Source organism: Platichthys flesus, chromosome 1, assembly GCF_949316205.1.
Source record: "Platichthys flesus chromosome 1, fPlaFle2.1, whole genome shotgun sequence".
NCBI classification, from domain to species: Eukaryota; Metazoa; Chordata; class Actinopteri; order Pleuronectiformes; family Pleuronectidae; genus Platichthys; species Platichthys flesus.
Genome location: NC_084945.1, coordinates 17,786,919 through 17,803,332, shown reverse-complemented (window position 1 = coordinate 17,803,332; position 16,414 = coordinate 17,786,919). Strand labels below are relative to the sequence as shown.

The 16,414-nt window shown below is 41.2% G+C and overlaps 2 protein-coding genes across 2 annotated transcripts in view; one reads left to right on the top strand and one right to left on the bottom strand.

Annotated features, from left to right (window-relative positions):
* Window positions 1-4,429: 4,429 nt before the first annotated feature.
* Window positions 4,430-7,376, bottom strand: LOC133957574 (neurofilament heavy polypeptide-like; the record flags this gene model as incomplete). Its single annotated transcript, XM_062392992.1, has 3 exons — window positions 7,273-7,376; window positions 4,898-5,174; window positions 4,430-4,636 (listed from the first exon to the last, which is right to left on the bottom strand). Coding segments are annotated over exons 1-3 (588 nt in total), but the record flags the coding sequence as incomplete, so codon positions are not given.
* Window positions 7,377-11,326: 3,950 nt separating this feature from the next.
* ush2a (Usher syndrome 2A (autosomal recessive, mild)) overlaps window positions 11,327-16,414 on the top strand; it is a 187,758-nt gene continuing 182,670 nt past the window's right edge. The window contains exons 1-3 of the mRNA XM_062387555.1: window positions 11,327-11,541; window positions 11,633-11,851; window positions 14,815-14,983. Coding sequence (XP_062243539.1) covers window positions 11,342-11,541; window positions 11,633-11,851; window positions 14,815-14,983 — 588 coding nt within the window. The 5' untranslated portion in view covers window positions 11,327-11,341. The remainder of the gene's footprint in view (window positions 11,542-11,632; window positions 11,852-14,814; window positions 14,984-16,414) is intronic.

The following is a 16,414-nucleotide window of genomic DNA, read 5'->3' as shown; positions in this document are numbered from 1 at the left end:
TTCAGCTGGAAATCAGACCTGCAGTGCATCAACTCTACTGCCAGCATTTTTCAAACAAGTATCGAGTAGTTAAATTGATTAAAAATCATGTAATTCATTACAGATGAAGCATTGCTCTATTTTGGGTGCAGCTTGTTAACTGGAAGTAATATGGAGGTATGATTTCAATCATTTTAAGTTATTCCACAGTTGTCTTAGCAACCAAGTTGTGCTCTTAGCTTGCTTGCTAACTTTAGAGAGCTGCATCACTCAACTTTAAAGAGCAACTTTACAAATGTAGTGTGTACTCTGTATCTTTTGGTCTCTGTTCTGCCCAGAAAAGTTGTGTGCAAATGATTATATTACTCTTTGAAAAATATACATATATATTCTGGAATCTAGTAGGTTGATTCCCATGTGTAAGTGTAAGTGATGTTAGTTGCTGAAGTGCCCCAAGCTAATAATTCAGCCTTGACAGGGGAAAGGTGATTGGCAGAGACAAAGTGGGTGTGAGGGAGACTGGATGATTATGTGTATGTGCATTGTCAAGAGATGCAGGAGGTTAATTCAATCCTATAGAAACACAGCATGGAGGGGATTGGACAGCACAGCCCTGAGGGTGTCACTGGCCTCAACCTCAATAGGGGGCAGAAACATACACACACACACACACACACACACACACACACACACACACACACACACACACAATATGGACAGTGTGACTTGAGGGTATGAAATCTGAAAAGCCTGGGAAAAGCCAAATTGTTTTTATATCTAGTTTCTGGTGCATTTCATTTAGAGCCAGCGAGGATAAATGATGAACATGGATTAAAATATATATCTATTTATAGAAAATGCTGCATAAAACAAGGACAAGAAAGAAGAGGACATTTAGAGGGAAGTGGTGATGGAGGATGGAGGGATTGAGGGCATGGAGAGGGGAGGGGAGAAGAGAATGGGGTGAGTGAAGGAAAGTATGAGTTGTGCCTGTGGAGAGTGGGATGTTTGGGAGAGATGTACGAGTGGAGGATAGAAGTGATAGAAATAAGGAGGATACACACCAGGATGAGGCAGGTGGCACAGGAAAAGACAGAGATTGCCTAAACAAACTGTGGGACAAAGTGGGGAAATATATTTTCACTCAAACCAGCATATTTACCATCAAACATATTTACATTCCTGAGATCAGATCCATCCATCTACAATATTATATAATATAATATATAATATATATTATAATAACTCATCCATTAGCTATGAAAGAGACAAACAACCATTCACATACACATTCACATCCAGGGCCAATTTAAAGGTTCAGTGTGTACAATTTAGTGACGTCTAGTGGTGAAATTGCATGTTGCAGCTGAATACCCCTCCCCTCACCCTCCCCTTCCAAACATTAAGGAAAACCTGTGGTAGCATCCAGTTGTCATAACAACTCAAAAGGTGTTTAGTTTGTCCAGTTTGGGCTACTGTAAAAAAAAAGATGAAACACACTAGTGGAAACATCACTACAATTATTTTATATTAAATATCTGCGAATCGATCCATTTCATCTAAATCTTACTGGCTGAACCTTTTAAGTCTCCAGTTTGCCTAACCCTTCACACTGTATCTCTTTGGACTGTGGTAGAACACTAGCGAAAAACCCACGCACACATGGGGACAACATGCGAACCCCACACAGAGAGGTGACAGTGCACTGCTTCACCGTCCGGCCCCTGTGATTTGAAACATACTGTAAATTAATTTTGACGAACTGGCTACTGAGACGTGTGAAAATTGTGCAGAAGACGCAGATTACCTTTTCCTTCCCAGCCAAAGTGTCCTCCGGGGAAAAAGTAAAAACTAGCTTAATTTTCATGGTGAGTGTTTCTTGGGAATCTTGGCCCTATAAAGTTCATACTGTAGGGGAGAGCGGGGTAAGGTGAGACATCGGGTAATGTGAGACACCCCTGTATCTAGGCAAAAGAACACATTTGTGGTCTTGTGACCATTATGTTTTCAAGCCCCTCCCATTCCCCACTTGCCATGAGGTAAAAGTTGGTGCTGGTGCTTTGGTAATTATGTTTTTTCACCCAAAATTTGTTTTGCATGTAAAAGTAAATTTTCTTGCTTTGAACTTAATCAACTGTTGTGTCAAAACAAATAGATTCAGGTAGAAAAACCTATATCATACATGTTGATGAACTTCCAACATATAAAACCATGTGATTGATGCTAACTGAAGATTAGCCTGAATTGCCAAGAGATTTTTTTTTAAAAACGGTGGCTGTGGGGTAAAGTGAGACATGAAGCACAAGTTAAGTTTAGTCTTAAACATATTTTAGTGTAATATTACATTACATATGTTTTATTTTTAATGTCATAAACATTGTTGAAAAGCCATCATGCAAAGAAACTACACCAGGAAGACAACCTGTGGCCAAACACCCCTCACAGAGATGGAGAGTGCAGCCGCTGAGGTCATGCAAGGAAAGAAGTCCTTAAGGAAAGCTGGAAGGGATAGAAATATTGATAAGACAACCCTCAAAAGATTCATAAAGCAAAAAAGAGAAAGGGAAAGTAAAATCAGTAGCCTGGGGTGAAGTAGCTGAGGTAAAGAAAATATTCACAGATGAGATGGAGGAGGAGCTTCCAAACACCTGAAACAACTACCTGACCAGTTCCATGGCCTTGCTCCAGTTAAGTGCCATGAACTGGCATTTGAATGAGAAAAACAATATCCCTGTCCCTGCCAATTGGACAGAGAAACAATGTGCCGGTAAGCTAGGGTGTGCAAGAGATCACATGAATCATAATAATCATAAATGTGCTTAATTGACCAATCCCCATGATTCTGTTACTAGTCCGATATTAGTGGTTGTCAATCTAGCTGTCAGGATTTTAACTATTACAACATGTGTTGTTATGGTAGTTTTAAAGTGGAAAAAGTAAGTGGATCACTTTACCCCCTTGATTTCTCGTAGCTGGGGTAAAGTGAGACACAATACCAGTTTTTGAAAACAATCATATTTTCACTGCCCTTTGTCCTGAAGACATTCTGAGCATTTCCATTGCTAGGAAACATCCTGAATTAATGGGAAATGTGTACATTTTACTGATCATTTTAGCTCGCCTAGAGGGGAGCAAATGTAAATTAAAAATAAACTAATAAACAAACAATATAAACACATGCAAAGTCTTCATGAGGTAACTTGGTGTAATCCAAGTGCAATACATGCTGGGAAATAATCTTCATATGTAAACAAAAACTAAAGAGAAACTAGTACACCAAGACCTATAATCAGCTCTTTGAATTTGTGGAGAGCAACAAAAGATTCACTCCTACCACGATTTACCCAATAGACAGGAGAACAGGGAAACAGTTTATGTGAATGATCATGGCTGCATCTGAGTCAAGAACACTGGACTGGTTGGGTAACCCTCATATCTTGGATGATATAATATAATATATCACTGAATAGTAATGGTAACAAGGAGGGCCATTGTGTGATGAAGTAATATGTGTGTGTCTGTGTATGTGTGTGTGTGTGTGTTTGTGTGTTTGAGTTAAACTATATTCTGTGGGTGTCATATTGCGCATGGTCAATTGCTCTTGATTGGAGCCGCAGCTAAAATTATAACATATTTAGAGCGCGTGCTAGAGCTGCGCCTTCTCATGTGTTTATTCTCTTTAGTCTTCCTCATTTTGACACACCTGCTGCTGTAAAACCAAAGCGGGACGTACTTCAATCAACTCTCATCTTTGGAGACTTTGCTCTCATCTTTGGATTTGGATGACCTTGGAGATCTGGATTGGAGGATTGGATCTCCTTGGAGACCTCCCTCTCGTCTTTGCTCATATCTTTGGAGGCTTGGCTCTCATATTTGGAGATTTGGATCTCCTTGGAGATTTGGATCTCATTGGAGACTTTGCTGTCATCGTTGGACGCTTGACTCTCATACTGGAGATTTGGATCGCCTTGGAGATTTGGATCTGCTTCGAGATCTGGTTCTCTTTCGAGATCTCATTGGAGATCTGGATCCCATTGGAGATTTGGAATCTCCTTGGAGACTTTGCTCTCGTCTTTGGAGTTTTGACTCTCCTCTTTGGAGATTTGGATCTCCTTGGAGATCTGGATCTCATTGGAGACTTTGCTCTCATCTTTGGAGTCTTGAGTCTCCTCTTGGGAGATTTGGATCTCCTTGGAGATTTTGCTGTCATCTTTGGACGCTTGACTCTCATATTTGGAAATTTGGATCTCCTTGGAGATTTGGGTCTCTTTCGAGATCTCATTGGAGATTTGGATCTCCTTGGAGATCTGGCTCTCATTGGAGACTTTGCTGTCATCGTTGGACGCTTGACTCTCCTCTTTGGAGATTGGGATATTATTGGAGATGTGGCTCTGCTTGGAGATCTGGGTCTCTTTCGAGATCTCATTGGAGATTTAGATCTCCTTGGAGATCTGGATCTCATTGGAGACTTTGCTCTCATCTTTGGAGTCTTGACTCTCCTCTTGGGAGATTTGGATCTCCTTGGAGACTTTGCTGTCATCTTTGGACGCTTGACTCTCATATTTGGAGATTTGGATCTCCTTGGAGATCTGGATCTCATTGGAAACTTTGCTCTCATCTTTGGAGTCTTGACTCTTCTCTTGGGAGATTTGGATCTCCTTGGAGACTTTGCTGTCATCTTTGGACGCTTGACTCTCATATTTGCACATTTGGATCTCCTTGGAGATTTGGATCTGGTTGGAGATCTGGGTCTCTTTTGAGATCTCATTGGAGATTTGGATCTCCTTGGAGATCTGGATGTCATTGGAGACTTTGTTCTCATCTTGGGAGATTTGGATCTCCATGGAGACTTTGCTCATGTCTTTGGAGTCTGGACTCTCCTCTTTGGAGATTGGGATATCATTAGAGATTTGGATCTGCTTGGAGATCTAGATCTCATTGGAGATTTTGCTGTCATCTTTGGACGCTTGACTCTCCTCTTTGGAGATAGGGATATCATTGGAGATGTGGATCTGCTTGGAGATCTGGGTTTCTTTCGAGATCTCATTGGAGATTTGGATCTCCTTGGAGATTGGGATCCCATTGGAGACTTTGTTCTCATCTTTGGAGTCTGGACGCTCCTCTTTGGAGATTGGGATATCATTAGAGATTTGGATCTGCTTGGAGATTTGGATTGGACTTTGTTGTCATATTTGCTATGATTATATATAGAAAAAATACCCTCACCCAATAATAATAATAATAAAAACAATATGATAATAATAATAATAATAATAATAATAATAATAATAATTATTATTATTATTATCATTATTATTATTATTATAATAGTCATCCTAACTGGAAACAAATTAAAAAATATAAATACTATTTCTAAAATCTTTAGGACTGCAAAGCAGCACTGAGCGGGCCCGAGCACATGCATTTTAAAGTGTTGCTACATTTTGCCTGAAAAAAATAAATAATGTGTGAGGAATTATTGACACATAGAGCTGTTCAGGCTTGGACTCTGATCATGAGACAGAAGTTTGGTGGCGATAGGACAATGCACAGTGGAGTTATGACAACATCGTCTTCTTTGGCGAAGGATGAACCTTCGCCGTACCTCAATGTTTACACAGTTTGAGGAAATTCTGAGAGAGAGAAAGCGAGAGAGAGAGAGAGAGACGTCACCTTTGCAAGACATAAAGATTCCTTTGATCTTTGAACACTGACACTGCAAGAATGGAGTTGTTTGTTTACGGAAGTTGATCTGATGAAAGCCCTGGTACAAGTATATCAAAGTAGAAATGTGGAATATGACCAAAATGGCCACCAAATGCAAAATAGCAGGCTTCCTGTTGCATTTTTCCAATTGCACCTTCAGACTTTTTTGTTTGTCTGGTCATGATACATCTGTGTATAGATTTTTGTGAAGATCGGTCAATGTGAACATGTTCCGGGGGTCTCTGGGGGCACCATTGAGACATTTTGCGAAGCCCATTGAAAATTCCTCCAGAATACGTACATTTTCACCACTTTCTAACTTTCCGTAAATTTTGGTAAGAATTTGAGCCATCAAAAAGCCAATTCATTTGCCTGAATAATAATAATTATAATAATAATAATTACAATTTCAATAGGGCCTCCCAACTGTCAGTGCTCAGGCCCTAAAAATGTCTCACATTACCACGCTCTCCCCTGTAAAGGCAAATTCATTATTTGCTCGTCTGCCAGTTGGTGTGTGGAACGTTGGGGGTGGACCTTCATTTCAGTACGTTGGTAGTAGGAAGTAGCTCAACTCCGAACGTGGAAAATTATGATCAACTTTCAATTATCACAAGACCTCATGTTTTTTCAGATTTTGCCTTAAATCATTGAGCATCAATCTGTTGTTCTTTTTCCACATGCACAGATATGTGCACATTGAAGTCAATCCAACCAAATTATGGGCTTGAATTCATCACCACTGTATTATTCAGAAGATCAAATTTGTGTTTTAATGTGTGTGTGTGTGTTGCGTGTGTGGGCAGATACACACACAGATTACCATACGAACAACCCAATATTGTATTTTACTGAAAAAAAGAAGAAGAAAAAAATTAAAAAACCCACAGACACAGCCCAACCATCAATTTATTCCACTTATCCTAATCAGCAGCGAGGCCAAGGATGTCTCCATACATATTCATGCTGCTCTGCAGACCTGGAGAGACGATACATTTACAGCCTACATTTACCATATTACCCTTGACGTTATTAGACCAGCAAATACAATTCAGCCAAATATAAGTCATACATAAGTAATTTAGAAAATGAGACGATATTAATTGTGTGATCGTCATCCGGTTTTAATCCTGTTTGTGTGATAGCTCTTCAGTCAGTGGAATTGAATGCGCCCAGCTGAATAAATTAGAACAATCAATGTATGACGAGATTCTTTGTCATCTGGACACACTCTTTGCAAATCTATGCTAATGTCGTGCTAGAAGAGGATAAGAGAAACTCTTCTTGGCTCGCAGAGCTCTTGATCATCGCATGTCTGACACTGTGGTGTGATTTCAGCCACTCAGAGAGAAAGAAGGAAATATTAGGAGTGCAAAAAAGAGAAGGTCTGAAGTGTTTTGAGTAAATGCTGCTGACGTGCATGTGAATGTTTACTTGTAAGGAGATGTGCATGAGAGGTCATTGCCAGAGCAAATAACAACAACTCACACACATCTTTGTTGTTTACTTTTCCAATTTAAATGTATTTATGATTATGATTTTAATTAGAGAGACTTTCTTTTTTTCAAATGAATTTGATCCTTCTACCAGGCCATTGGATTTCCATCCCCTCCATCCACCACCTGCATTTTCCTCTTCTCCCCCTCCTCCTTTTGAGTTCTCCTCTTGTTTCCCTTCTCCACTACCTTCATCTTAGCCCCTAGCCACCTCCCCTCCCTTCCTCTTCCCTCCCCTTGCTCCTCTCTGCCTGGTATTGATTAGAAGGCGAACCTCTAATCTCCTTAAGGTCATTAGGAACACTTAATTAAAACCTAGTTAGAATGCCTTTGTTCAACCAAAGCAAATTGCAGCTGTTCAAACGCGATTAGTATGATAACGTAAAAACTTGTCGGCAGAGGGAAATTTAAGAGAGGGCTCTATTTTTCATAGAAATGTTTACACAATTTAAATGCAGAGCTCATGAGCACACAGTGGAAGTCTAAAATACTGTTGAACTTGAGCTTGTGTTTCAGCCTCTGATGTCTCTGTGTGCTTTATGTGCTTCAACTGGCTTAGGTAATGTTACCAGTTTATGTTTATTAGTACAACAATAGAAAGGTTTATCTGAATCATATATTTTTCTTCAATTTGATTATTTAATTCCACACAAACGAGCATGCATATGAATCAAACATCTAAATATAAAAACATTTGAAATCAACCAATTAACCATCTTTCATAGAGCATTCCCTGTGTATTCACTTATGGTATTCACACAGATACTGTAATTTGTAATTTAACTGTTTTTTCATTGTGATTCATTGTTAATTACCAATTTAATTAATAGTATTTACATTTAAGTGCATATTGCTAAAAACAAACACGCACACATTTTGGTGTTTTAAATTACTTAAATGTATTACTATTACTATTATTATTATTATTAATATTATTAGTTATAGTAGTCGAAGTAGTACATTAAAATTATAAAATGTGAATTCAACTGACAGTATAACATAATACGTGTGTGTTAAGAATCACAATTTGACTAAATCGAATATGTTTCTCTCAACCTTGTATTAGTGTTATGGTTATAGTTATTGATGAATTCCTCATTCATCTCTCAGTTTGCTTGTTGTGTTTGTTTTCCCCGTTTTGGCCTGTTTTTTTCCTTTTTGTTTGATTTCCTTGTTTGTTTGCTGTTTCTGTTTTGTCCTGTGTGTTTGTTTGTTCTTCCTTGTTTGTTTATTGTTTGTGTTTTTGTCCTGTGTGTGTGTTTGTTTGTTTGTTTCTCATCATATTACACCAATCCGGAAAAATAGTGTTGAGTGGAATAGTTTGGTAAAATCCATTTTGACTGATCGTGGCACGGAAACTAGACCATAATATCGTCTCCTCTCCTGACGTCTCGAAGAGCTCGCTTCTGATCACGGTTGCCTGGCGACGGCCGTGGCGTTGCTCTTTTTGTTTTTTGAATCAGAGTCTGAATCCGGGACGAAGCGCCAGCAGCAGCCGGAGGAAAGTTCCACAGCCACAGGTTCTATAGTGTCACAGTCTCTCTGGAGCTGATTCAAAACGTCTTACTCGTTGTCTCAACTTTACGTTACTCGTTACAGCGGAGTAACGCCGCACCCGCCTCGTTACTCAGCAAGCGCTGCCACTGCCGCCGGCGGCCAGATGGCGGCTGCCACTAATCCCCTTTGAGCAGCAGCGCGCGCAGCCTGGACGCATTCGAGACAGAGGAGGAAGAGCGGGGAAGGAGCTCTGTGAACTTCAGCCGTCCCGGGTCTCTGTCGGAGGACCACAATGGAAGTCATGTGTGGAGAGGAGCGTTCCCCCCGCCGGAGCCTCGCGTGCTGACGGCCGCAGCCACAGGTGGAGACTTCCAGCCTCCAGCTCCTCTCATGTCTGAGCAACAGGTTCCTGTGCTGACGCTGCACCTGCGATGGGAGCACAGCCTCATGCTGCTGGGACCCCGCAGCCTCAGGTAAAGAAGACTTCCCTGATAATGGGAGCATGTCGCTCCATCTGCATAGATTTACACATTTGTACCAAACACTGAGCTGTGAGTGTAGTTCCCTCAGTAACTGAACCCTCCACATGGCTGCACCATGCACGGCTCCTGCGCGTCAACATGTCGAATAGATGCTGATAAACATTGTAATGAAGACAGCTTTTCACCTAAGCCTCAATTTCCAACAAACTCCAGTGAAAACCCCTTCAGATATGAACGTGGAGGCCAGGCGCCAGAGGGGGGGAAACAGGAGGCCATGTTTAATTCAATAGAAAATGAAGAAAAGAGGAAAGCGATGTAGCAGTATCAGTTGAGCTGTGCCTCCATCAGGCTGTACATGATAGTGGAGGCTTTAGCTTGGGAATAGCCTGCATGGCATTTCGCTCTCCTCAAGATTTGTGTCGTGTCAGATTTTTGGTCTCACCATGTCTCTCCTCCCTTCTCCCCTTCTCCCTCTCTAGATTGTGAAATCCTACCTATCATGCCAAGGCTTTGGTTGTGGTTTGTGTGCGAGTGTGTGTGCGTGAGGGGCAGAGGCAGCGAGAGGGCGAGCTAAGCTTCGGAGCCTCACCCCAGGGGGAAGTGGCCTGTTTAAAAAAATGCTCCTGTAACCCTGGTACCATGAAACCATGACAGTCATCACTTATTCAAGCGCTGCTGGAAGGCACCCGGAAGAAATCCAGGTTCTTGACCGTCCAGATACCAGCAGGAATGTTCCAGAACCCCCGTCCGGGAGTCAGGAACCGCTAAACCCCCCCGAGGATCTGATGCTAGAGTCATGTGGGGTCAAAGGCCAGAGCTGGACTGAAGAAAAGGAGGAGCAGGACACCAAGGCAGGAGTGAAGAGAGGGAATTTGCAGAGTGGGAGCCAAACATGGGGCAGAGGAGTCCAGAAAGAGCGGATCAAGAGAGGAGAGAGAGAGGCTAGGAGGGTAATTAGAAAAAAATCAAAAGGAAGTGGCTCAAATGGAATAAAAGAAAAGGACACGAGCGAGTCGGACGTGTCAGGGATTTCGTCCGCCGCAGAAATGGAAGGGGAGATCGAGCAATGGGAGAAAATGAGGAGGAAAAGAAAGAGCTGGCCTGTCTCTCTGTGGATGTTCCTCCTGAAAAGGATTACAGAAGAAAAGGTGAACAGAGGGAAACACGTCCTGGGGATGAGGCGGTGGCGTATCTTCCTCTGGTTCCCTCTCCTCCTCCTCAGCCTGAGTCTGAAACCTGCCTCATCACAGGTAAGAGTGGCGTTCAAGAGACAATTCTTATTCCTCCTCCGAGGACTGTGGGAGGTTGTAAGTGCCAATGTGCTGTGATTGTAATGACTCTTAAACAGACTCCACAGCAGACATTTAAGTTGTCATAGCAGGAAAACATTGATGTTCCTAATAATGGCTTGGTTCTGGTCAATGTTCTGAGTAGGCTATGACTGTGATAATAAGCCTTCATCATCAATATGAATTGGGCCATCATTGACTCTGAAAAAACTACGGGACAGACCTTGAAACTTAAAGAAAAGATGTGCATGGGTCAGGGAAGAACCAACTAGATCTTATTGGTGCATGTGGATCAGGGGTCGAATCCAGGAATTGTTTAACTGTTTTCTTTAGTTGTTTGGGCATTTCCTCTGATTTCCAAGGGAATAATTCATAGATATGATGAATAAAGTCCGGCAAATTTAAGGAATAATAATAATTAATTGAGTGTGTGAAATTTGGTGCTGCTTGATTGAAGTTAAGGGTTCTATTAGCCCTCATCAGAGGTATTCGCTCTACTGTGTTCCATTCTAGTTAGTTTTATTTACTCCCATTGTTATCCTGTTGTGATGTGTCAAAATGTCTTCTTTAGGAAGCTGTGAGAATGATAGAACACAACAAACATGTTCAGATGATCTCTCTTCCTCTTTTATCTCTAACAGATGTATTGATATTTATCAAAAAAACATGTCCCAATACATTTTAAATGATTGAGTACCTTAATATATCTGTGATGGTAAGAGTTTTATACACATAATATGGTGTACGGTATTATAACATTCATCCTATATCACTTTAAATTTTACTCACAATATTCTATGGAACTGTAGGACTTCAAGTTGCAAGAGACCCACATCAAATAGAATGATCACATTTGTTCAACCCTCTTCTTTCTTAGGGAAATTTCCCACGAATGGAGAACATTGCTTCCTTCAAACCTGTGTCCACCTCTCCACCTCGCTCCACCTGTGGTGTTCCAGAGCGGAGCAGTTACTGTCAGTCCCCGTCCTCCCAGACAGAGCTCCTGACATGCTATCAGGCCTCCTGTATCCAGGAGTGTCCCTACCGATCCTCCACACCTCCATATGCTCTGCTCCTGCTACCTGCACACAGGTAGGTACATCCAACTGGTTTTGTCTTATAATGACTGATTCAAGGTCTCTTAGAGAATAAATATCACCATTTCCAAACTTCATTGCTCCAGGAGCCCCTGTGTATCTGAGGACAGGGAAAACACTCGTCCTGGGACTCAGACAGAGACTGGAACCATGCCTGACTCGGAGAGTTTTTCTGGTGAATTCAGCAGTTTGCTGTTTCAGCCTGTCCAGAATGGATGTCTGCTGTCTCCCCCATCACAGAAACTAGGAGTGATGAGTTCGCTCACCCTGGCTTTGTGGATAAAAACAAGCTCTCCTGGAGAAATGTGAGTTACATTTTTTTGTTTTTCTGAGAAATTAGAATACAAGTTGAATGTGGATCGAATGGTGGATCATCAGATCACACCTGACTTTAGAATGTGTCTCCACATGCATCTTGTCGACCTTTGATCGGATCTCACTAAACAGATCATCAGATGAGTAAAAAGCAGGAAAGGACAATGAAAGAGTGGTTACTTTGACAAAATGTAAAAACAAATGCAACAAAACACATCGTCATGCAATAAATCTTTATTTAGTTTAATTGTTTACAACAAATTTCACTATTATCAAAAGTAGATTGTATCTGTTGTCCATGTGCCTCACAGTAACATTAAAATAATTAGTGTGATGTCCGTGATGACGTTCTGTTGTGATTATGTCCCAAATCTATAATAATCAAACCTTTGTGCGTCATTAGTATGAGTCACCATTACTGAACTTGATCCCATGCTACTGATGAAATACAACTCCTGCTGCCTCATGTTTAGTCAAGTACTTTCTGGTATGATATTGAATATGGTTTTCAAACATTGACAAGAAAGCGGAAGCCCTGTGCTATTGATCTTATAACAAGAAGCAGGTCATGTCTGGTCAGTACCACCATCAGGAAATGTTAGCCAACAACTGGCTGGCATGTCCCACTTAGACATGTTGTGAGGGGATGAGAGTGTGCTGGTATGTTCCAGGCAGAGCTGAGGAGGTGCAGAGTTTCACACACCCAGATCAGCTTGCAATCAAACACACACACACACGCACACGCACACGCACGCACACACACACACACAGTCAGGCACATTGAGACAAAAAGAGATCAGTTGGCTTTGCCTTTGCAGCCCTTTCTCTTCCTCTGTGCAGCAACACTTAAAGTGGATTGCTAGAACAGCACGCTTTCTCATGTAACTAAAAACAGGCTAAACATACATGACATGGTTTGTATTTCTCAGTGTCCTAGTGAATTATAATCAGTAAATGAACAGGGACAGATTCGGAATCTGCACTGCTATGCAATACAATATTACAGCCATTATGGACTGTTAAAAGAGATATGATTTTCATTTGGGAAGGTTTACAGGCTCTAATGTTCAGAAAAGACATCTCTCTCCTCAAACTGTCCATTGCTGCAGCCCGTCTCTTCAGCCTCTGTCCGAAACACTTGGTTTTACCTCCTGATTCTTCAAGGGTCCCTTCAGACAGAGCCTAGTCTGCTCTGATTGGCCAACTGGTCAACGCTGTTGTAGGAAATGTCAGCCTCCACTCTTGCGTTACCTGACTTTGTTAGGGGGCATGTCAGAGTAGCTGCTGGGCAGCGGTTGTGGTTTTTCTCCTTTCTTATTTGACTTTCAGGAGAGAAATTGTTAAAATTCACATAATCAGTATTGAAACGATAAATGTGACGGATGACTTTACTGTCATGACATGTGTGAGGAGAGAGCCAACACAGGACTGGATAGGTTGCATGTTGTCTATAGTTACTCACTGGATATTCACTTTAAATGTTGCTGTCGCACATAACTGAATCAGACAGAGATCAAAATCTCTCCTTTTTACTTAATGCTGTGATGCTGTTTGGGAAGTTGTCTGTCTGGGGATTCTGATGACAGACGCGTCTTGTTGTCTCGGTCGGCCGAACATGACACCTTTGTGGACAAATGCATCTGAATGGAAGTAATATCTCTCCCTCTCCGTCTTTCTGTTGCTGTCACTGGTCATCAGTCTTTTTTGTTGTAGAAACGATCACGGCTTCCATCAAAGAATCCCGATGAAAGGAGGTCTCTATCCTCACCTCTGTCCATCTTTCCTCACCCCTCTCTCTTTATCTCTCCCTCTCACTGTGATTTCACATCCCTCCCCTGCATCTGAACAATGAACAGAGCCAGCCACCTGTTCCCGAAAACCATTGCTTTTACTCGAGAAACTGACTATAGTGTATAAGTTATGTCTACATTATTTAGTGAAAATCGTGATTTCAGATTTTTTAATGCGTGAGCATTCGTTTAAATTATCTTAATCGATCGTCGGGCGAATTAACGATTGATTTTCGGTTAATCATTAATATTTTCATATTAAAATTCACAATTTATAGGCTATATTAAAATGCAGTGAAAATGGAAAAAACAGGATCCGTTCACTGGTTACACTGAAAATATGCGCTGCTGTACGCTTAAGCTCCGATGAGAGAGCAGCTAGCCGCTGGGAGCTAGCATGATTTGACGGTTCTCGACCTCTCAGTCCGGTTGTTGTCACGTCCTTCACTCCCGGAACCCCTCACCCAGACCCGGGTCTGTCTGGGTTCCCTTCCACGTGGACTGAGGGTCTGTGTGCGGACATTAAGCCGAGCAGCGGAGCTAGCTCAGGGCTTCTTCATCCAGCTGCTAACATCCTCATAGTGCTTTTCTTTTCCCCTTCAATCATGAAACCTCCTCCAAGGAATGAATTATAGCTTAAAAGGTGGTTGATCAATAGATAAGATAACAGAAAGTAATTTTACATGGATCAAATGATTATTCAAAAATTGTCAGTTCACAATGTTTTAGTTGTTCTTGCACTTAATATCTTAAATGTCCTTCCATCACTTTGCCTCTCTGCCTATAGGAACACACTTACACTCGCACTCACACAAACACATGCATGCGCACACATACAGTACATACATTATCATGCATACATCTATCTGTGATTTATGAGGCATATTGCTCTAGGTTCATAAAAGCCACGCTTTCCCATAAAATGTCAGTGATGGTGGTTAATATGACACGTGGAGGCCGTGGGTGTCTGTCCACACCAAGTGTAGCAGCAAAACCTAACAGTCATGTAAAATATTAATATTCTACGTGTAAATGTCAGAATGAGAGACTGCGTGTGGAGCTGCCCGACTCCATGGTGCAGTCCACCTTCTGTTCTATGATTTAAGATTTAACAGAGCTTCATTTTCAAACAAATCATTTGTGTGTGGCCTGGTTTTCCTCAGGATGCTGCTTGAGAAGAGCGTAGGAGAGCGGCTGCTGTTCTCTTTGACCGTGTCCGAGCAGGCGGTCACTCTGAGGTACGTTCAGTCCAGAGGTCAGACGACCATGACCGTCAGCTTCAGGACAGAGGGCCGGCTTGCACTGGAGAGGTGGACGCACCTTGTCTTGCAGGTAAGAAAGGTTTGGAAGATCCTGATAGTGGCTGGAAGATGGTTGTCCTGTTGGGTCATAGTCAGTCACTAAGAAAGGCACATGATTGTAAACATGTATGTTTATGGGCATCCCTAGTTGTGCTTGCTTGTTCAAACTTTTTACTTAACAACTATATCGTTCGGTTGAGAAGGAAGAACGGCTCCTTTTTTTAATCACAGACAAACTGTCTCAAGCTTTTTGGGTCTCTGTTTCTTTTTCATTTTCTGTCCATAGTTTTCTCTTGCTCTCAGTAAGCAAGTTGTAATTATACTGGCAAACATCTGCCTTGTCACAGCTGCTGGAGGCAGGGGCAGGTGTGCATACACACACACAAACACACACACAAACACCACATCAAATACACATACAGTCTGTGCCCCACAATTTCCGAAGCATGAGCAGTACTGAAAATTGAACAACTTCTGGAAAAGTCTGTCTTTTTCTTTCCTTCACTGTGTCAAATACAAAAACATTTTTTATTTTGCAGTGGGGTCAAACTCATGGAAAGTTGACTATTATGTCAAAGTTTGTTCAACCTTTTGTTGAATTTTGTTGCTTTGATAAGTTTTTCTTTGGTGTTTATTATTTGCTGTTTAAAGGATAGAATAGTACTTGGGTACTTTTATAAGTTTTAGTATAAAAATGTGAGGATGGAAAAGGTTGAAATTGATTAAATGAAATAGAATCTTATTAGAAATTTTTCTCGTTAGATATTTTAGATTATTTTACTGCCAAACTCTGCACCTGTTTATGTTACTTTGTATCTTTTATTATCTTGTTAAATGTTTTGAAGATTGGTAGGTTAATTTCTAAGGTAAGGCGGGATTCCTGTGGATAATATAACAATGTATTCTATTTAGTGTTTTCTTTCCTTCTTTCCTCAGCATCAGGTGACTACATAAAGTAGGAATTTGAGAAGGTATCGGAAATGAGAAACATAAGCCAGTAATGGACAAAAAGACTTAAATTAGCTTTGATCAGTCTGAAATGGCAGCGAGTGAATTGGAGAGAATCTTGAGGTTTGGTTGTGTGTGTGTGTGTGTGTGTGTTCGTGTGTGTGTGTTTTTTTGGTCTGTCAGGAGAGTATCATTTTACACATTACTCCACATGACAATCGTTCTCTTTCATTATCTCTGGACAACAGCTACGAGGGAAAATCATGGTCTCCATGACAAGCTTTGTACCCTAAGTGCCTGTAACTCAAGTTTTTTGTGTCCGGTTTTTGTTTGTGTAATATTTTTGCCCAAATTCTTTTAGACCTGGCAAACATTTATGCTGACAACATTTTTATTTCCCTATTTCAACTTCTTTTCATATGATGGGAAGAATTTCATGTGGTGATTTAGAAGAAGTAAAACCAACAAAACTGTTCACAAACTCTTTTGACAGGTGTTTCCATTAAAAGTCTGC